Source organism: Maniola hyperantus, chromosome 10 (genome assembly GCF_902806685.2).
Source record: "Maniola hyperantus chromosome 10, iAphHyp1.2, whole genome shotgun sequence".
NCBI lineage: Eukaryota > Metazoa > Arthropoda > Insecta > Lepidoptera > Nymphalidae > Maniola > Maniola hyperantus.
In genome coordinates, this window is record NC_048545.1 from 13,294,257 (window position 1) to 13,318,336 (window position 24,080).

Consider the following 24,080-nt stretch of genomic DNA (forward strand, 5'->3'; position numbering starts at 1 on the left):
TCAATAACGTCGCAACGGAGCAACGGATCGACGTGATCTTTTGCATGGGTATAGTTTAAGACCTGGAAAGAGACATAGACATATATACTGAAATACCCGTAAAATCAGAGCATTCCAAAGAGTGTAATGAATAATCATTATCACTATTATATTCATAAAACATCACTATTTATTATTTATATTTATTATATATATTCTAGCTGATAGCTTAGTGATTAGGACGTCCGCCTTCTAATCTGAGGTCGGGGGTTCGATCCCGGACATGCACCTCTAACTTTTCGAAATTATGTAATTAAATATCACTTGCTTTAACGGTGAAGGAAAACATCATGAGGAAACCTGCATGCCTGAGGCCCCATAATGTTCTCAAAGGTGTGCGAAGTCTACCAATCCGCACATGGCCAGCGTGGTAGACTATGGCCAAAACCCTTCTCACTCTGAGAGAAGACCCGTGCTCTGTAGTGAGCCGGCAATGGGTTGATCATGATAATGATGATGTTCTTCTTTCAGGTAAGTATCTTTCAGCTGGTAGATAGATAGATGTACAGATAATGTGCTGCGCTGTACCTGATTGTAGTTTGACTTTTTTTAAAGTGCCTATATCTACTATCTGCTGCCCGCGACTTCGTCTGCATGGATTTAGGTTTACTTTTTTTTATACAGATACAATATCGCCTTTGACTACAATCTCAATTGGTGGTACGCATACCCCTTTCGTTTCTACACGGCATCGTACGTAAGATGGTATAGCCACGGCTGAAGCCTCCCATGCAGACAAAACTACTTTTATGCCCCTAATGGCCGAAATCTGTCGATACGTTACCGTTGTTATATTTTGTTCAAATTGTAGGGTCTCTTTTGGACAAATAAAAATGTCGCTAACTACAAATTATTTATCCACAGACAATACATACAGATAGCTGATGTACGCGTGAGTTTAAAATCCCGTGGGGACTGTTTGATTTTCCGAGATAAAAAGTAGCATATGTCACTCTCCAGCCCTTTAACTATATCCATGCAAAAAATAACGCTCCAAAGGACAAGCCAATAAACCAACAAACAAACACACTTTCGCTTTTAAAACACACATACATACTTAAATAAGTAAGATATTGTACATCGAGCTTCAAAAAGGGATCGTAGAGCGTTGTCTCTGTCACTCATACGTATGTGACGTTTTGTCGGTCTTGATGACAGAGACAACGCTCTACGAAACCGCTATCTCTTTCCAAAGGTCGATGTCTAATATTTTCTGCCGGGTACATGAAATGAACCCTGAAAACGACATTATACTCCTTTTTTGGGCAACCGTGTAAATAAATAGTAAAAAGTCTGTAGCATATCGTAGCGGCGTAGCTTCGACGCTACGCTGGCTGACTGTGTAGTCAGTCGCGCGATGCAATGAGCCGGCAAATCCTGATTGCCTTCAGTCAATTTTTGTCTGGTTGACCTAGCACTGGAAAAAAATAACGAAAGTCTTTCTTATTAATTATTACTTGTTTACTCGTATTGTTATTTGAATCCATACTTTCTTAATAATATTAAAAATGCGAAAGTTTGTATGTCAATCTGTCTGTTTCCAATTATTAAAAAACTAATTTTAGGTAGACATGTAACTAATTTTGCTTGAAATTTGAAAGTTCTGTCTGTTTTTAAAGGCTTACAATTTATCATACAAATATTAATTGGAGTAATAAGTTTTTATATAGGTAGTGTGTGTATGTTTGTTACACTTTCACGCAAAAACAACTGTACGGATTTGGCTGAAATTTAGAATGGAGATCGATTTTACCTTGGGTGAACACATAGGCTACATTTAAATTATCCATGGTTTCTGCGGGATTTTTTAAACATATTATTATATTCACGCCGATGAATACGCAGGCATCATCTAGTAAGTACTAAAGTTATTTATGATAGATAATGTAATATTATACATTAGAAAAAAAAATAGCATGTAACATACATATTATAATAATGAATGACAAGCTGAAAAAAAAACGTAGCTGTTGATTCTCGTCCAACAGAGCAAGGCAAAAAAAAAAAAAGAAAGCAAGCCATGTCAGCTATAAAAGCTCTCCGATCATCATGTCGGAGTACAAAAAAAAGCGGACATACAAAAAAAAAGTTATTTATGAGTTTAGTGTACCTAAGCTTTCCCAATTTATGTGATAATGATAAATATGACGGACTGATAATTTTCTGTTTTTAGGTGATTCGTGGTGGGCAGCGGACAACCACGGCGCAATCACACATGCTGACGATATGGTATTTTACGTATTTTAACATATTTTTTATTTGTTCTTAATAAATGCTGTACATACTAATTTTTTTAAAGCTTATTTCGTGGTTTAACGACATATTTTAATTTAGATAACGGGTACATACAAACCCGTGCAATTGGGTTGAAATATCGACAAATTAATTGTGGTATGTAGTGTACCTACCCGTTATCTACAAAAAATGCTGTATTTGTATTCAAATGAAATAGGTTGAACTTATGTAATTTATCCTAATCCAATGATTAAGACCAATGATTGCTACATCTATGATTATAATAGAGTAATTACCATTTTCATCATGGTTCATAAATAATAATTATCACAAAACCCAAGAAGACTCTGTGATATTATAAATAGCATTAAATACAGCGCCATCTATATTTTCACAATTGAACTATGTTATTACAGTTGCGAAGGTCTAGGTCTGTGTCGTCTCAAATGGGCGTACTTCGATATGAACCTAACTTTACGAGTACTACTAGTTTCAGCACCACCCAATAGATGGCGTTGTAATTGAAACTTTACATTTTAATAATGCACAGGTACAGGGGACGCTGCTTTGAAGTTTTTTTAATTAGGTTTCAAAAATGTTAATTTCTGTAACAGGATACAGTATGGCCGCGGCACATTGGCTCAACTCGCTCGGATACCTGTCGCTGTCGCTGCTATGTCTCCTCGCCACTACCCTTCAGGTCACAAGCGGTAAGTACCTACCTACCTATTTCAATTAGAATGTAAAAAAAAAGAAAATAATATATTATACTTAGTTAAGGTTATTATTCAGCAGTAAGTAATAGCAGTAAGTATAGCCTAATCTAAACATTAAATTTCCCAAATCTAAACACACTCGTATGTATTACTCGTACGTTTTTTTCATTTTTTATTCAGATATAAGCTAACCCTTGACTGTAATCTCACCTTTTATTATTTTCACAACCTTTAGGTATATTCGTTTGAAAGGAAGAAAGAAAAATGTCTACTAAAAAAAAAAGATTCCGACGAATTGAGAACCTCCTCCTTTTTTTGAAGTCGGTTAAGAATTGTGTTAGACATTAATAAATTAAAGTTCATGACTGTGATATTCGAGGAAATTCACCTAATCTACACATTAAATGCCCCAAATCTAAACACACTCGTAAGTATTACTCGTAAGTTTTTTTTATTTTTTATTCAGATATAAGTTAACCCTTGACTGCAATCTCACCTATTATTATTTTCACAACCTTTAGGTATATTCGTTTGAAAGAAAGAAAGAAAAATGTCTACTAAACGAATTGTTTGGAGATTAATACATTAAAGTTCATGACTGTGATATTCGAGGAAATTCACCAAATCTAAACATTAAATTCACCAAATCTAAACACAGTCGTATAAAATTCAAGTAGCTCAAACTCTAGCGGTTTGACCACAGTACACTGTTCCACATGATTGTGGTTGAATAATGAAACAGATCTCCTGAAATAGACACTCCTACTAAAATATACTGCTGGCACCGTATTTTCCCGGACTTTATGGTAGGCAAGGTATAATAGATCGCCATAGCCTCCCACCCGACTACGCATAGACTATCAGTAGACTACGCTTTAAATTGAAGTCGATAGCTGGATGGGTGACCGACTTCGAAGATCTGAATTTGGCATTTTAGTTCTGCAGTCACGGTTAATATTATACATGTGTCCGCTATAGCTAAACTTAACTGAAAACCGCTGCCGTGCCTATAGCGTACCGTAGCGTTATTGTCGTAGCTAATAACGGTTACCAGCTAACATCTATGACGAACCACCTGACAACGCAACGCTGCCAACTGGCAACTGACAATGCATTGTTTGGTTTTTTGGTAACTAGAAACGCAATAATTATGCCTTCTCTTTCATTCTTTCACTGAAAGCTGAGAAGGAGCGGTTATTGGCTACTGGCTTAGTAACTAAGAACTTGATAAACCAAAGCCGACCTTATCTCTATTACGCTAAGGCTTAACTGTACAAGTACTTGTCCATTACACTTTGATCTATCAATCTTAATACAGTTACCCTTAGAGTAATAGAGATAAGGTCCTCTTTGGTTTATCAATCTTCGTGAAATGTTTTTGGTTAACTGGATTGTGGGAAACTATTCGTGCAGGCGTCCACTATAGTTTGACCTATGTCAATGATCATTATAATTAAACTTTGCTGCTATGAACTTAAGGTTGTGATTACTTCACGATATTCATGAAAGTAAAATTGGTTTTATTTTAGTGAATATGCGCGCGCTAGCTATACAGACGGTATTGATACGGCAGCTAGAGTTACTACTACGGAGACCGCTGCGCGTTGCGCATATTAAATTAGTTGAAACACAACTCTGATACCGATATTCGGCAACGGTTATCAATATTGGTATTGAAACTAAATAACTGTTGATTAACCGTTGCCAGAAATAGCCAATAACGCCCATCTTTAGTTAATATTATTATCACGTACAGCAGCTGAATATAGGTACATACACTACTACAGTTCCCGGCAGGAAATGTTGTACATCGACCTTTAGAAAGAGATGTCTCTGTCGTTGAGACCGACAAAACGTCATATAGGTATGTGTGACAGAGACAACGCCGAAATCTCATTCTAAAGGTCGATGTACAATATTTCTTGCCGGCTACTGTACTAATAAGTAAGTATATAAACACGATATATCTTGCGAATTTATGGTCTCTTGGGCAATATTATTCATTATTATGGCTAAAGAAGGGCTAAATCCTTTTATTAATCAAAGTAAGTGAAGGTATTATGGTACTTACTAATAATATGTGCTCCCGTTGAATAGGTTAGGTAGGTACATCAACTAAATTATTTTTTGGAACGAACCATATTACTTAGGTACCATAAAATTAAAGGTATATTCGTAAATTCCTTAATGTAATTAAATTTTAAGTATGCAGGTATCTTGTTTTCTGTGGCTTTTAATTATTAAGATAACTGCCGCACTCAGAGTCGCTTAATCATTACTTAAGTTTAGTTAAAACGAGACAGAGTATATCTCTCACATAAATCTGTCTCGTTGTAACTCAATCTTAAGTTACGATTAGCGACTCTGAGTGCGGCTGTAGGACTCTATCAAGAAGCAGATTCTATTGAAAAGTACCAGCAAGAAACTCCGTGTAGAAAAAATTACTTGTAGAAGCCTGTTATATAGCATGTAGGTCTGAGAGGATTGTAGCGTACATAGGTATTTATGTAGTTTTCGCGGATTATAGCAAACTAACTTATGCTGGCGACTTCGGCCGCGTGGACTACACAAATTTCGGACCCCTATTTTATCCCCTTAGGGAAGGAATTTTCAAAAATCCTTTTTTAGCGGATGTCAACGTCATAATAGCTATCTGCATGCCAAATTTCAGCAAGATCCATTCAGTAATTTGAGCTGTGCGTTAATAGAGCAGTCAATCAGTCAGTCACCTTTTCCTTTTATATGTTAACTAGCTTATTCCCGCGACTTCATCCGCGTGGACTACACAAATTCAAACCCCTATTTTACACCTTTAGGGGTTGAATTTTGAAAAATTGTTTCTTAACGGATATCTACCTACGTCATAACGCTACGCCCGATTAATTCAGTAGTTTGAGCTGTGCGTTGATAAATCAGTCAGTCAGTCAGTCAGTCACCTTATATAGATATAGATTATAATTTGACCCTGGGGCCATGGAGTCTTAGTGCAAAAAAAAATTTACGAGACATTTCACCGCGATTAATAGCCTCATCTGGTGACAGAAGGGCTGGCTCATTTTTTGCGCAACGGATCAGCCTGGCTGTCCAGCGCAGAAATGAAGCCAAGTTTTATTGTAATATTTTCAATTTAAGTATGTACTTTAAAAAAAATCGGTCAACCATCAAAGCAATTTCTTTATAGTTTAAAGTTCTAAACTTGTTCAAGATAATCAAAAATTCGATCTATCTGGATCACTTCCACTAGTTTCTCCCTGAAACTAAATAAAAACCAACTGATCTGTAATGTCCCTGCACGCAAACCATAAAACATCATTAGCAACTTAAGATAGATACACACTTGAAACGTGACCCGACGGACGAAGCATCGCGTGTTTCATTGAAATATGTACGTTGCTACGTATGTTGCTACTGGGTAAGCGATAATAGCCTAGTGGTTACCTAAGAGTTTGGCCTCCTATTGGGGGTCTGGTATTCAATCCCGGGCATGGACCACTAACTTTTTGGATTTATGTGTGTTTTTAGTCTTAAATATCACTTGCTGCACTATTTATTCTCGTCCAGCAGAGCAAGGCAAAAAAAGAAAGCAAGCCATGTCAGCTATAAAAGGTCTCCGATCACAATTTGTGTTTGTGATTGTCGGAGGACAAAAAAGCGGACACATCAAAAAAATATCACTTGCTTTACCTAACGGTGAAAGAAAACATCGTGATGAAACCTGCACGCCCACAAAGTATTAAGTGACACTAATGTCATCATAGTTATTATATCATGGGAGTTATCAAGACGAAGATCTTTACAAATTCCCAGTTTTTCCTGTTTTACTTGGCGTTTGATGTACTTAGTTGTAACGCAGAACTGTCAAGATTTTGGATAATACCATTTTGGTTTTCAATGTGCGAAATATTCTACTCAATACGCTGTCTATCGGATCGCGTTGCGTTTAAAAAACGTGTTTCTGTTTTTACCACACCATTCCGAAACGAATTCACAATCTGAATCCTTATTGATCGTTGCCTGTTAAAAAGAGACGGGGAAAGTGCTTCCTGTAACCAGGACAGGGAGGGAAACTTCCGAGGACGGAGGTCCCAAAGAGAGTATCTAAATTTGTCTCGATAGATCGGCCAGTGGACTTTATTGGTATGATGCGGGTAAGATTTAATATGCTTTTAAATTCAATCTCAATAATCAGCTAGGACATTGCGACTCTAAAATCAGAGTTCGAACTTTGATTTTAGAGTCGCAATGTCCTAGCTGCGTCAAAACTCAAAACGCATTGATTAAGAGCTAGCGCGCACCACGGTGCGGTGATTTGCGGTGCGTTTTAAAATCCACGAATTTAAAAGTAAGTATCAAAATCCAGTGTGGAATAAATTCCGCAGTGTGCGCGCTTCTATAGGTATAGTTCTATAGTTCACAGATTTTGCGGAAAAAACGTGCGGAAATTAACCGTGGTAGTAATTTCTAGTAATTTCCGTACGTTTTTTCCCTGCAAAATCTGCGGGATTTTCATTGTAAAAAAAATCAGTGGGCATCTTCATAATGCATACTAACCCTTTGTGTTATACCTAATAATAAGACATCTAAAGAGTGACTAAGATAGTGACAGAGACAACGCTCTACAAAGCTGAATTGTCATTCTAAAGGCCGATGTACATTTTTTTCTGCTGCGTACTGTACAAAGTTTTATGACTGTCTCACTCATAAACGCCCAGCTCAAACTTTTCGCGCTAGAGAGCTGAAATTTTGCACAGAGGTTCCCTTTATAATATACCTAGACGAGGAATTCGGGCATACCCCGATAAACACGTGAACTAAGCCGTCATACATTATTATATATTTACAAGGGATAAGGCTGGATTTTACGGAAACCCCTTGGGGACGAATCCACGGACGGTAGCTAGTTTTTATATACTTACTTAATATAATAGACCTTGTCAGAAGATAGGCTTTTAGCTGGACCAGCATTTTGAATGAATGAAAACTGAAGTTTAGCTATTCCGTCACAATCTTAGCAAACAGTTACAAGCTGTTATAAGAGAGCTTTCGTGGCTTTTGTGCGATGTTCCACACAAAGACGAGGCGCTGCTGAAAACTGCTCTTTATAAAGAATAGAATCTCGAAGGTTTTATTCAATATTACGGTCACAGCTTTTTCGTACACTACCGCAAACTTCCAGCCATTATTGTTATTCATAACAGACTGTTCTTTGGAATTTCAAAAATTATTTCTTAGGACACCTTAGGCAATGAAGGGTAAAACATAGAAGATGTGTTTCTAATATGTAATTAGAAAAAAACCGGCCTAGTGCGAGTCAGGCTCGCGCAACGAGGGTTCCGTACTACAGTCGTATTTTTTCAACATTTCGCACGATAATTCAAAAACTATGATGCATAAAAATAAAAATAAATCTATTTTAGAATGCACAGGTGAAGCCCTTTCATATGATACCCCACTTGATATAGTTATCTTACTTCGAAAATTTAAAATTGAGTCTGATTCGCACTTGGCCGGTTTTTTTTAATTCGGTTAAAACTTATCACACACTTTTGGATTTTTAATGGATAGCTGCTGAAAAAACTGATTTAGAATTTATGTAAGTAAGTACCTACTGCAAAAGTATAAAAGGTTTGAGAACATTTTCGTTTACATAAGCTGAAACTTTACCGAGTACCCAAATTCGCCGTAGGACTGTCGGTATTAATTTCTGTAGAACAAAATTAAGGTCATCCCCTTAAGGTCCTTGTAACGATCTCTATTACTTTTTATAACGAATTTCTTTGAAATATCGAGGTATTTGTACTTCGAAGTAAATCCAATACTTTGTGGGTGGTAAAAAAATAAGGCGAAGAAGAAAATTAATGGAAAACACCAATGCGTAGGAATATATTATATTATTATGTACTTAAGTATATCGAAGAGGCTAAATTAATAACTAAGTACATAAAATACTTGGTAGCTACTTAATTCAACATCTAAAGTATTGTACTCAAAATCTTGTACTAGTATTGGTAACTCAAAATTGTATTATTAAATTCAAATAGTCTAAAAGAAAGTTTTCCATCATTGTATTAAAGGTTCTTTGAAATTTTCACAAAGGTATTTCAAAACGGAAATTCCACGGGATTCCACGAAATACTTTTGTGCATTTTGATGGATTAAAATCTAACCACAGACCTAAGTCTTATGGTCGTGTGGTATTCTGCTTTTGAGACTTTCTGATTACTTTTATGCAGTAGTGGGCGCCATCTAAATATATAAAAGGAAAAGGTGACTGATCTTTCAACGCAAAGCTCAAACTACTGGACGGATCGGGCTGAAATTTGGCATAGCTATTATGACGTAGGCATCCGCTAAGAAAGGATTTTTTAAAATTCAACTCCTTAGAGGGTGAAATAGGGGTTTGAAATTTTTGTAGTCTACGCAGACGAAGTCGCGAGCATAAGCTAGTACTCTTATAAATTCTTATAACTTATGTCAAATTTACAAATCAAAAATATATATCATCCAAACCAGAGGTTCCCGGACATTTTTCTCATTGACCACATTCTAAATTTAGCTGGATTCATTTCTATCATATTCCCAAAACTCGACAAAAAACGTGAAGATTAGATCTAACTATGGAAATTTGCGTTGCGGCTGAGTTCCAACCACGAATGGGGAGTTTTCTAAATGAAATAAGTGAGAATTGATTGGTTAATTAACTAATTGATTGTGTATGTGAGTGGATATCAAATAGTAAAGTTGGTGGTACGCAGACCTCCGTCGAGTCTCCCGTGAACCCCCTGGACCACTTTGGCAATCAATGATCTAAACTACTGTTACAAGGTATTGACATTTCCACCTCGAACTTATCACGGCGTATTGGACTAAGCCCGTGAGAGCCAGACCTTCGTCTAATTATATAATAGGAAAAGGTGACTCACTGACTGACTGATCTATCAACGCACAGCTTAAAGGACTGGATCGGGCTGAAATTTGGCATGCAGATATTATAACGTAGGCATCCGCTAAGAAAGGATTTTTGAAAATTAAAATCCTAAGGGGGTCAAATGGGGGTTTGAAATTTTTGTAGACCACGCGGACGAAGTCGCGAGCATAAATTAGTAGGTATATAAGCGCCAGTCTCCGCTGAAGTTTATCTATGTTTAAACATAGAATATTGATTGTTAGCGAAAGTTTTCTCGCGCTGATCCGATTGTTTGTAGTTAGGCACAAATCGGCGACACGGGGAGCTCTAGCTGGGGCGGCCGGTCTGATTTAGTAGGTACTTTTGCTAAGTGCTAAAGTTGTATGAAATGGTCCATTAGTTTACCGGCGTTAGGGGCCTAATTCCGTTCTGAGAACATGATATTTGGAGCGTATAATAAGATTAAGTAATAATAAGTAACAGCTGAAATTCATAAAGTAGATTTACGAGTAAGTATATCTCAGGTGGGTATGTCTATAATTCTGAGCTTATATTTCAAATCTTGGGCGAATGTGTTGGTAATAGCCTCCGACCGTCTGTCTCCAGGATGCAAGCTACATTTATATCTCGTCCAAATCGATTAAACAGAGGGTCCGTGAAAACACACGTGAAATGTTTATTATTTTATGTTATAGCGGCAACAGATTACAGACCTATTACAGTTATGAGATGCAGTCCGCTGACAAACGGACGGATGGACGAACGGACAGTGGAATAATAGGGTCCCGTTGGCACCCTTTTTGTACGGGATCCTAAAAAGTTCCTATGCAGCGCTAACTTTCAGCCGGTATAACTGCCATACTTCTAAAGTTCTATACTTCTCTTTGATGCGATCCAGCCATGTTCTAGCTTAGGCTATACTATCACAGAATAATAAGTACCTACCCAATAACAACTACTAAGTTTTCCATCATTGTATTAAAGGCTCTTTGAAATTTTCACAAAGGTATTTCAAAACGGAAATTCCACGGAATTCCACGAAATAAGTACTTTTGTGCATTTTGATGGATTAAAATCTAACCACAGACCTAAGTCTTATGGTCGTGTGATATTCTGCTTTTAAGACTTTCTGATTACTTATACTAATAACAACTTATATACTAATACTTACTACTTGTATATTAACTAGCTTATGCTCGCAACTTCATCCGCGTGGACTTCACAAATCTCAAACCCCTATTTCACCCCCTTAGGGGTTGAATTTTCAAAAATCCTTTCTTAGCGGATAATAGCTATCTGCGTGCTAAATTTCAGCCCGATCCGTCCAGTAGTTTGAGCTGTGCGTTGATAGATCAGTCAGTCAGTCGCCTTTTCCTTTTATATATTTTAACTACTTATATTGCCTTTGCTTATTTAATTTTATTACCATAAAACGTGATCGTTGTGAAATTAGTGATCAAGGTTAAATAATGTTCGTAACCTACAAATAACTACGAATACTTATTATACGAGGAATTTTAAGCGAAAACACCGTCGTAGACCGTGATTGATCGTCCTCGATATTAATGGGGTTTTTAAGCGCTATAAGGTATACCGGAAAATAAGATTTTACTCGTACATTATTGAGTTTAGAGCTTTGAAGTCACAACAGCTTAACAGTATAAATTTAGGCTAAAACCTATTACTTAGGCACTGGTTCTTCTTCTAACTAATATATACAGGGTAGGTACTACTGGACGGATCGGGTTGAAATTTGGCATGGATTTTTGAAAATTCCTACCACCCCTAAGTGGGTAAAATAGGGGTTTGAAATTTGTGTAGTCCACGCGGACGAAGTCGCGAGCATAAGCTAGTAAAATACAACTTTGCTAATATTCGTTTAAAAAAATGGTACTTCAAAATTAATAAAAATAAAACGTAAATCTTTCAGAATTTTACTGATGTTACCGCTTAACTACGATCGAAAATCTGCGGTTGTAAATAGGTACCTACCTTTTCATAATTATACCATTCACCTCCTTGCCAGATGCGCATACATTATAATAGCCCGAGAGAGAGTAGGAAATCTCAAGGATTTTTTTATTTTAATATTTGACTAGCTTTATGGGCATAAAGCTAGTATACGCGATACCAATTTCAAAAATCTTTTCTTAGCGGTTGTCTACGTCATAATAGCTATCTGCATGCCAAATTTCAGCCAGATCCGTCCAGTAGTTTGAGCTGTGCGTTGATAGATAAGTTAGTCAGTCTGTCAGTCACCTTTGCGAAAGTTTGTTTGTCATTTAATCACGCCGCAACGCAGCAACGCAACGGGTCTGCGTGATTTTTTGCATGGATATAGTTAAGGACCTGGAGAGTGAGTGACATAGGCTACTTTTTATCTCGGAAAATCAAAGAATTCCTACGAGATTTTAAAAACTTTAATCCACGCGAACAAAGTCGCGGGCATCAGCTAGTAAAACCTAAATCCTCGCGGACGAAGTCCCGGGCATCAGCTAGTTTACCATAAATTATATGGATAACACTGAACGACGAGAGAAGAAAAGTACAACGTTACAAACTTGCAGCTTTTATGAAGCACCTCGTCAAGATTTCCTACGAGCTCTCATAACATTACTGGTCGGTTCCCGCCCGCCCTAGATCTCGCGAACCGCTCAGTTTCCCACGAAAACGTTGTAAAGTTACACGTCCCTTGCGGACGTTTACGCGCGTAAATTCAAATAACGAATATTCCATATTCCTATATCATATTCATAAATATTTAATTACATTCGAGATAATAATTAATATTAGCTTTTAAATAAAATATTGTAGTGTATTTGAATGTTGTTACTAGTGTACTTTTATTAGAAGTTTGGAAGTTTTTCGAAATATTAAGATGTTTTAAATAAATATCTAATTAGTTGTGATAGTAGTTATTTGATTATAAAGTATTTAAACTTTGCTGCAAAACCTTGTGTTTGAAAAAACTTTAATGTGAATTTAAAAATTAAATTTGTATTTTATTGGAGCCTACAATAATTTCAATATGAATTTCAATATGTCCTAAAATAATTTCTTCAATTTTTATTTTGGGTACCATCAATTTATGCTGAAACAAATTATTTATGACTAGCAGTAAACAGTTTAAATATTTTTTAGCTAATATTTATTAATTATTATTTTAATCAGTATAATATTTATATTTTTCAAATAATTTTTTCCGATATTTCGTCAGTGTGGAGAGAGTTTTTTTAATCCAACAACTATACAAAATTTCTATTCCAATGAAACGATAGTATACATTTGTATAAGAACACACACCTATACAGGACGAACAAATAAAGGTTCATTTATATCATAACAATAATATAGATAAGATTGACGATAACTTACGATTTCTACACTAGGTAGGAAGTTAAAGAACTTCCTTTGAACTTCGATTGAATAAATGAATAAATAAACGTTTGCACTTATTAACAAAATGTTCTCAATTGCTAAATTGGTATCGGTAAATGGTTCCAAAACTAGCCATTCTTATTGCCAATGACGGTCTCAAGTGGAAACACGACAGTTAATATTGAATGCACATTACTTAACTGAATATTCTGTGAACAGTAAATTTAAAAAAAACCCCTATTGTGCGTCTAACCTTACAGTCGTTACTTTCCTCGTCATTTCATGAACGTTGAGCTTGAGATTATGGCCAAGCCTTCTCATTGAACATTATAAGCCAGTCTAGAGGCTTCAATAAGTCGACTCTTATCAATTCTGACAATACTCTTTTGTTAGAGTGTTTGTACCTACCTAGTACTTACCTACCTACTGGATAATAGCTACAGTACGCGGCAGAAAGTAATATACATCGAACTTTAGAAGGAGATATCAGATTTGTAGAGCGTTGTCTCTGTCGTTGAGACCGACAATACGTCATATAGGTATGAGTGACAGAGACAACGCTCTACAAAGCCGAAATGTCATTCTAAAGGCTGACGTACATTACTTTCTGCCGCGTACTATAAAAAGCTATTATCCAGTAGGTATATATATAGGTACCATAGTGCTCAAAAAAAAGTAACCCCTAAGGGGTTTGAAATTTGTGTAAAATCTAAATATATAAAAGGAAAAGGTGACTGACTGACTGATCTATCAACGCACAGCTCAAACAACTGGACGGATCGGGCTGAAATTTGGCACGCAGATATAGCTATTATTACGTAGACGTCCGCTAAGAAAGGTTTTTTGAAAAAAGGGTTTGAAATTTGTGAAGTCCTCGCGGACGAAGTCGCAAGCATAAGCTAGTCATATATAAACAAGATAGCATCATAAATTGCTTACTCGCATGATATTATGATCGATGAGATTTCCCTTTCAGCTGAGCGGTCCAGGATTCAATAAGCCGACCCTCCTCAAACCTGGCGCTCTTTGCTTTGTACAGCCTTCTCCGCCTGCTCGGAATATCGCATATCCACTTTAGGATTAAGGCTAAAGGCACTTAATGATTTATTATGTTATAATCTAATACGTATCGGCCAATTTACATAGAGTCGTCTTTTATACAGTGATCGATTTCTGAAAATAACCAAGTATGTTCCGTAAGGTTTCGTAGCCATCCAGTTTCCCACGAGATTTTTAAAAATCTAATTCCTGGCGGAGCATTGTATCTAGATAATCCTCTGCTTTCTCGAGGCTTTTTGGTTCCATCAGTCAGACACCTGTCATGAGTAGACCCCGATATCTTGTAGATGGCAGGTGTCAAGGGACAAGATTTTATTTTATTTTTATTTATTTTATTATTTGATATGCCGACGATAAATTGTAACTACTTACATTCATAATCATTAAAAATAATTCTAGTATAAACTATCAAATAAGGGCATATACAGCGTTACGTAGGTCTCGATAAAACGACAATAATAATCGACAAGATGTACACACTTATTAAACTTTAAAAAAATGACAAGATACAAAAATGTGAAAATCGTCATTTTAATCAAAAATGGATAAGTGACTCCACTGAAGAAGAACGGAGAATCTGTTTAACGGATTTCTAAAAGTCTTCGCACATTACACAAACTCGAAGTCGCTCGTCTCCACTCGGACTCGACTCATTAGTAGTAGGTATATCTAAAGCATAGAATTCTGAGCTTTATTGTTGTGTTCTTTACGGCAGAGCTTTCAACATTAAAGTGTGTAGTTGAAGTGTACGACGCGTGCTCGACGCGGTTTTACTTTTGCTTTCAATGAAATATTGAGTTCACCGAAAGGAACCGGATGTAAAGCTCACAGTTACATTCTTTACTGTCGAGTCGAATCGGAGTCGAGTCTGTGTAATGTGCGAAGATATTTACAGGCTAAGCGCTTGTACTGTACGCACTTAGCTATGTAGTTGTAAGATTGTGTTTTCCCTCCTTCCATATGGAAATTTCCTGCGCGCAGATCTCAATACGTCGACCTTTATCAATACTGACACAGCTCTCTGCTTTGCATATTGCCAGTTGGTGTAATATGAGTTTACTCGCAGACTCGGTTTTGTCTGCGGGTTTGTCTGTGTAATATATCTATTCAGTAACATTTAAATGTAGGCCTAAATGCAGTAATGTTAGCGTCTTCTGTTTAGTTTTTAATTTTTTTTTTTAAGTTTTTCTTAGTGTTGATATATCTTTACTGGTTTGAACTTAGAGTTTTGAAATTGGAAAGAAAAAGGAAGTTCATAATATTCATATATTGTACCTAGGTAGATACTAGGTGCTTGGTATGGTACTTCCATACATATTTATATTTTATCCTCATTTCATTTTGATTTTTTCTATCAACATTTTAGTCGATAGATGCCTACTTCAATAAGTTTTATCATTTTCAATGCTTTGATACATCTACGTTTCTTCTCATATATTCTTCGCCTATCTGCCTGGGTATAATTATTACGAGTATATGTACCCAGGTACTGAAATAAACTCAGTACAGTACAACATTCACGTCATGTGATGCGGAGCTAATATTGAAAGCTGAGAACTTGTGTAATATGCCTCTTTTCATTGATATGTACTTACACACTTTGTCCTTCGCTCAATATGGTAAAATCCTCGCGACGTAAGATCTCAATAACTCGACCTTTAGGTATTAATAATAACCGTTTATAATCCGTTGGTAGTCTACATATAGATCCATCTACATTATATTCAAAAAAAGGATTGATTATCACACTAATATTATAAAGGAGAAAGATTGTGTGTATGTGTGTGTATGTTTGTTACTCTTTCACGCAAAAACTATAGGACGGATTTGGCTGAAATTTTGCATTAAGATAGATTATACCCTGGATTAACACATAGGCTATTTTTTATCCCGGAAAATCAAAGAGTTCCCGCGGTAGTTTGAAAAACGTAAATCCACGCGGACGAAGTCGCGGGCATCAGCTAGTTTACAATAAAGTGAAAAAGAGAGTAAAAGTGGACAGGGAAGCACTTTATATCTATGAGAGATCTCTACCAGTGACCCTTGGCAGTGCGAGAGGTTGTAGAGAGAGTAGAATAGGTACAAAAAGAAGATTTTGTACCTAATAGATACGTAATATCATACTATATAATATATTGCCAAAGTTTAAAGAAAGAAGCGTCTGTGTTGATAAGGATTGACTTATTGAAGTTCCTGCATAGTCAGACTGAAGTTTGTATAAGGGTGGAACTCATCCATCATAATAGGTATCACATGACGAGACGAGTTAGGCGAATATATCTTGTTTACTGGAAGACGTGGTGTTAGCAAGAATAAAAACACAATACTTAGGTAATGTAATCAATTCTTTTTTGTTTATTTTTTGGGTTCCGTACCTCAAAAGGAAAATGGAACCCTTGTAGGATCACTTCGTAGTCTGTCTGTCCGCCTGTCGTGTGAAATCCTATGGAGTACTTCCCGTTGACCTAGAATCATGAAATTTGGCAGGTCTTATAGTACGAGTACCTAAAGGAAAAATCTGAAAACAGTAAATTTGTGGTTACATCACAAAAACAAATTAAAATATTGTGTTGTGAACTAATAATTAGCATTTTCAACTTTCAAAGTAAGATTTTTTGCACAAGATTTTTTGATTTATCGGGCAAAATGTCGATACAATACGACTGTAGTACGAAACCCTCGGTGCGCGGTGCGGTTTATTTAAACTAAGCCATCTTGCCCCTTTTCTTGATCGTACCTTACGACGTAGAAAATAAAATCATTCGCAATTTCTGGCATCTATTGGTAGTAGAGTTATCTAGTGCTGCAAATACTCATGCGTGCAGGCTTTTAGTATGTTTGCTCACTATTCCCACCTACCTATATAAACAACTGGCCTCATTTTATTGACCTTTGTTTGCGAGATTATGCTTTCTTTTTTCTATAGTCCGTGACTGGGAACAACCTCCGCTTGGGATATAAGCCCGTAATTAAAAGTCATCGGGTGTTGTTTAGGTTTTTCTCATTATTTGCTAAGCTCCTGTAAAGTGTTACTTCACAGTGTTTAAGTGCTGCCTCGATACATATAATATTATGTACGTACGGCTACTGCCAGCTTGCTACTTAACAATGTACCCAGAGGCGGATTGAATGTCGAAAGCGCCCTAGGCAAGCACCTCCGCGCCCCTCTAGCAGCCATATTAAAAAAAATACTAACTTCGAGAGAACGATGAATGGTATAATATAGTACTTAGTCCGCGACAGGTTGAGATGGCATGATCTACATGATCGCGCGCGCCCCTTCATAATCTCGCCCCCCTAGGCACGTGCCTAGTTTGCCTTTAATCTACCTCTGAATATACCAAACGACTTTGCGTAGAATGTTCACAATACGGTTAACATTCAAATACCTATTATAGGTAAAAAGACTACCTGTGACTACCTACACTGTGAAAACTTTACTTCAGCTTGTGATGTAAACCCGTAAAAACTAGTTTCATGTTAACTACCTACATCTTTGTTCGCGTAGGCTGTCTACATTTTAATATAGTCTGTGTGTTATACCTACTGTGAAAAATTTACTTCCGCTTGTGATAAAAGCCCGTAAATTAAAAGTCTTTGGGTGTTGTTTAGATTTCTCTCATTATTCATAAAGCGCTGTAAAGTGCTTCTCAAACCGCTGCCTGATGCTTATTGTACAATATACCTAACGACTTTGCGTAGAGGATTTACAATACGTTTTACATTTAAATACCTCGACCTTCCTATTCTTGAAAGGTTTTCAGTTTTTTAAGGTTTCGTAATAAAACAGGGAAGCCATATGATATGACGTTGTTTGAAAATATTCGTGTCTCTTACATCTATTAAAGAGAACTAGGTAAACGCGTCCCATCTTAGGCCGCATCATCACTTTCCATCAGGTGTGATTGCGGTCAAGCGTTTGCCTATAATGAATTAAAAAAAAAAGATGTAACACTAGCACACTTCCCAGCATATTTTGGTCAACTCGTAGCATGCCGCAATGTCGCACTATGTTATTCTAGCGTAAACGAAGCTTTAGACTAATCAAGTAATCACATACGGACTACGGTAGGTATCTAAGATCTTTTAAGACGCAGCCATACGTAAAATGTGAGAGTCGTAGTGGTATGCACTGTCACCATTTTAGGTCATGTGTGACCATACATAATTATTAATCATTAATCACTCTCAAAGTAGGTATGACAGCCAAGTTTAATGGTCCAAACGCACTTACGAGGTGTCCTGCATTAGCGACGAATACGACGCGACGCGACGCGATACGACGACGCGACGTAATGCGTATATGGTACTCTGCCATCTGTCACGGTATGCCGTTGAGTTGATCGCGTTCGTCGCGTTCGCAGCGTCGCGTCGCGTAGTATTCGTCGCTCACGCGCGACGCGACGCGGCGTGGAAAATGTAGTTCATATGATTAATTTGGAATTAATCAGCAAATTAATTCCAAATATTGAAAAACCTACTTGGTTCTTAAAAAGTTAAAACCTTTTAGTAAAAATTTAATGAATTTTGTCACATATTCGTAGTAGGATGTTTCGTAATAACGATGATTAAAATTAAAAAATCCATCGGATTTATTCAACTTTCCCGCCTAGTCTCATTATAATTATTTATTATATTCATTCCAGGGAGCTTTTTTACTGATGGAATATTAAGTAGGATGCTCCATAGTAATTTTTATAAAATGAGTCGGCATTTCGGTAGGTAGGTACTCTTTTAGCTGCTATAAATACACAAACTATGCAAAAAAATATACTTAGATAAGAAATAAATCGTCATTAATTGATACCTTCGTGTCCGGAGAAGACTATACTCGTCCCAAAAAGAAGCCGATAGCACTATCACTTTTAAACTGACTGTTGTGTTTCTGTCAAGTAAGTAAAAATAAAAATGCTTTTAAAATAAATTTAATATGAGCAGTAAAATGGTACGTATTATATTAATCTAATTTTAGTACTGAATAAGTTACTAATATAACTATTTTTAAGGAAAAAAACCTAGAAAACAGGTCGAGTGCAATTGAAAAAACACGCACATTGCTCTTAAAAACTTCTAAAGAATAAGTTTTCTAATGGTAATTTAAAATTCATCGCAGAACCGCAATTGTTCAGTTTCTGCATTAAACAAATTATATTAATATTTAAAAGAGGTTTTTAATGTAAAATGAAAAGAAAGCCTATTAAGGAAGGCTTTCTTTTCTTTTTTCTTAAGATGCGAACCCATAAAAAAATCTGAATTCTTTCCTAATCTACTTTCTAGACCCACCGATCGGTTTGAGCTATACGTTGATATGTGTCATTATTGAATATTATGGAGAATCCTCAGGTATGCAGGTTTCCTCACAATGTTTTTTTTTTTACTGTATAAAAAATAGTATATTGTATACAGTTTAGTACGCTAGATTTAATTATGTCTTAAGATATTTATAAGCCATTCATGCGTGTGACCAGGACCGGTCAGGGCAGGTGACAGATGGTAAACGGAGTGCGTGACGCAAGTCCTTTATGAAGGACAAAACAACAAACAAAGTCACTTTAAATATAGATTTCATATTTAGATCGAGTTGTTATATTACTTGATAGACAGACAGACCCGCGATTACATCGTTAAAGGTTTTTTAAAGTAGTTATTAAAACGAGGCAAAAGAGTAATTAATGCGCACCAACTTGACTAAAATTATATAAAAGTAGGCATAGATTGATGTACCCAATTATTAATTCAAAGCTTGTTTCGTATGTTTTTTTCGTCCATTTTAGTTTAATACGATTCAAATATAAGTCGAGTACTTACTGTGACAATATTGGAAGGTTGAAATGGTGTGATTTTAAATCAGCAAATAAGTATAGGTACCTAGGTACTTACACAAGAAATATAGTGAATAAAAAGCAGTGCCAAATAATTCAATTAGGGATCAAATAAATGTTAAAATAAGTGCCAAATAAAAATTTAAAATTAAATTAATTGTTAGCTTAGATGGCAAAAAAATGAAAAAGACAATCTATTAAAAAGTATAAGCACAAAAAAAACTGCTGAAAACGCAACTGGCAGTCAAGTGTCAAAAGAAATAAACCAATATGGCCGCTGGAAAATGTTCGACGTTTGAAAGTTTGTAAGGGTTTGCACCCGCGAGTGCGGGGCGCCGCCAAGCTGGGCGAGCACGCGGCCATGCTCGCCGTCGCCATCTGCTGCATCCTGGTGCTGCTGCTCGTGTTCATAGTGCTGATCATCGTGGTCGGGCAGGACATGGAGGCTAAGGGCGGCTCATAGCGCCGCCGGAAAGGTAACATTACTATTGTAAAATCAGTGTTTTTGCTATTTTTAGAGGTCAGGCTAAGGGGGCACCGAGCGCCTCTCTCTACGCCTAGAAAGTGGATGCGTCGTTCGCGGCGTTTTCAAAGACCCTGTGGCCGACCATTTACACCCGAATTTCTGAACACTGGCGAAAATACAACTGTACTTATTCCATTTTGATCGTGCGCTTAGTAAAGGGCGCTAGGATATTGATTGCGCCCGGGCGCTCCTTGGGCTAGAGCCTAGTGCCGACCCTGTATACAAGTACTTAAGTGCCTATATTTATAATATCTTTTACAAAATACGGATATTGAAATTGAAAATTCCGGAAATTACTGTTTGGCAGCTTGTTGACAATCAAGTATATCTTTTCCTCGAGGGAAAAAAGGGATGGAAAAAAATTCGGGACGATTGGTAGCCCTATTGACCGTGTCCCCCTTGTCATTTAGGGCGAGCCCGAATTGAAGCCTTTTCGACCACTGATTAATGTGCGACCTTAATCAAGAGGCATAGAAGTGGTATAGTACGTGGTCGAGATGGCAATCGGGGTGGGAACGCCCCGCACACCCGCACAGCCTCTGCGCTTGACTGCAATCTCAACTGGTGGTAAGTGATGATGCAGACTGCAGTCTGATGGAAGCGGGCTAACCTGGAAGGGTAGTGGCAGTTTTTATTAAACCCATGCTCCTTTGGTTTCTACGCGGCATCGTACCGGAACGCTAAATCGCGTGGTGGCACGGCTTTGCCGGTAGGGTGCAACGTAGGGTAACTAGCAACGGCCAAAGCCTCCCACCAGACAAAAGGCAAGAGAGAATAGGCATCTTCATTGCTTTCTTTTATTCACGGTTGTCGTCAAGCGCAAGCCTATCATGCAATAAAAAAACCGGCCAAGTGCGAGTCAGGCTCGCGCAATGAGGGTTCCGTACTACAGTCGTATTTTTTCGACATTTTGCAGGATAATTCAAAAACTGCGATACATAAAAATAAATAAAAATCTGTTTTAGAATGCACAGGTGTAGACCTTTCATATGATACCCCACTTGATATAGTTATCTTACTTAGAAAATTGAAAATACTAATTATTAGTTCATGACCACAATTTAACAGACAGACAGACAGACAACAAAGTGATCCTATAAGGGTTCCGTTTTTCCTTTTGAGGTACGGAACCCTAAAAAAAGATTTTTTACGATTAGTAGCTCATAACTATATTAGGCTGAAAATTGAGTCACTAATCTTGAAAAATGTCCTATAACCGATAACCATAAAAACTTATGCGTGAAGGTTGAAATGGAAATAGGTATAGGGAGGTAGGTATGTATAGTTTATTCGCTTTGACCCCAGTTTCCATCCCAGCGGGTTCTCAAGCCATTTATCCCTAAATCAGATCATTATGTATACCTAAAAACTGCTCATTGATTCCTATCACTATCAGATGAACGCCTCCCCGAAAAACAGACACATAAAAAATGGAAAAAAAATCAAACGTCGGGGAAATAAAGTATATTAGGAATAAAGTTACGATCGCCATTTTACTTTACTACACAGTATCTGTAGTTTTGGTATTTTGTGATATACGAGTTGTTATATATAATATTATTTACATAATATATTTTCTTCTACAGGCTCTCAAAACAAAGATAAAGTTTTTCGTACAGAACTTAAGCGATGATTTATTTTTATTTCTGCCGAGTCAATACCTTGAATAAGGCTTTCAAACTCGTTCAAAGCATTTACATTGACTCGTCAGTTCAGCATGTACCTATCAGAAGGAAGTTAGAAGAGTAGGTACCTACTTACGTGTAGAAAATCGCGTAGTTTTAGTTTTACTTTTAAACTAGTTTTAGTTTTAGATCGACTCACGTGATTCAATTTGAATGAGCTAGAGCTTGTTTTAAAATGTATTTTTGATCTTATTTTCTATAAAATAATAAGGGTAGATCAATAAATTACTTGTAAAAACTATTTTAAAGTAGGTATCTCTATCATCAGACTCTTGTCAACGTATTTTTTTCAAAAGAAGTACACCTGATACGGTGTTAAAATACGGAGTCAGGAGGTCCGGGGTTCGATCCCGGGCAAACACCTCTGACTTCATCATCACCTCTGGAAATCACCTCGGAGTCATCAGAGACACTCAACAATATGGACTTTATTTTAAGGATCGTAGCTTTAGTTTTAAGTTTACATATTAATTATCACCACTATCATTGTATTACAAATTCAGCAAGTGACAATCAGAAAGTGTATACAATAATACCCAATTTGAATTTTGGATTACCCTTTTCCATTATAAGGATCTCTGAAAAATTGTTACCCTAAACATGTTTTCAGTTAGGTTTCAATTTAGGATACATCTCGTCATGTTCAATTTACTTGTTAGCCATGGTTAGCCACATGTCACAATTGATTGAATTTCTGGCAATCTTATAAATTGAAACCGATTTATCGGATAAGGCTTCAAATGCTAGTAATCTATTAAACTATTTGGCTTCAAACTATCTATTAAACTGTTTATTTTAATAGTAAAAGATCCTGACGACTATTTCCAGCTGTTGTTTATATATTTTGTTCATGTAGTAGATATATATACTCAACGAGTATTTTTTACTTTGTATAATAAGAAGATTTTAGAGTGCCACGTTTTATAATATGTATTACTCAATCAAATTCAATGATTTTCTTAGACACGTTCTAGAAAATGACATCCGTGTAGATATGTGGTTTGCCAGATTTCTGTACAAATACAAAGTTTTATATCTTAACTAACTTTTGCTCGCGACTTCGTCTGCGTGGACAACACAGATTTCAAACCCCTATTTCACCCACCTAGGGGTTGAATTTTCAAAAATGCTTTCTTAGCGGATGCCTACGTCATAATCGCTATCTGCATGCCAAATTTCAGCCCGATCCGTCCAGTAGTTTGAGCTGTGCGTTGATAGATCAGTCAGTCACCTTTTCCTTTTATATATGTGAAGAAGGCTGCAAATAAACACATTTTAAGTTTGTTTAGAAAAATGTTTACAGGTTCACAGGAAAAATCACAGGTTTGGTGTTAGGTAAGAATTTACGGAGTCCATCTTAGTAATGTTTTCAGTTCAGCTATATTACGTGAAACTAATATTAAACTTTCTTCGTATCAATCAAATAGATACGTACTCACTCGTATTTCCTTTCACGAGTTCCAACCCCCACTTAAATAGCGGAAATTGAATAAGATAGCTATAATAGGTACCTAGTATATTTGCTCTGCTTTTGCTCTTTTGAATGAACGATTCTTTCAGTTACATAGGAGATAAGTAGCTACTGTTTTTAATTAGGTGAAAGCTTCGAATGTCGGTTTTGAAAAGAGATGCTGAAAATTAGCATAATCACTATAATCACAACATACCTAGTAGTAAAGCCCGCTGCAACGTCGTCTCTGTTGGAAATTATAA

General features: G+C 36.6%; 1 protein-coding gene across 3 annotated transcripts in view; it reads left to right on the forward strand.

Annotated features, from left to right (window-relative positions):
- The window catches only part of LOC117985841 (cubilin), a 77,535-nt gene that overhangs the window by 4,086 nt on the left and 49,369 nt on the right, over window positions 1-24,080 (forward strand). For all 3 annotated transcript variants that reach the window (XM_069501525.1, XM_034972629.2, XM_069501523.1), the window contains exons 2-3: window positions 2,213-2,268; window positions 2,889-2,984. In XM_069501525.1, coding sequence (XP_069357626.1) covers window positions 2,897-2,984 — 88 coding nt within the window. In that variant the 5' untranslated portion in view covers window positions 2,213-2,268; window positions 2,889-2,896. The remainder of the gene's footprint in view (window positions 1-2,212; window positions 2,269-2,888; window positions 2,985-24,080) is intronic.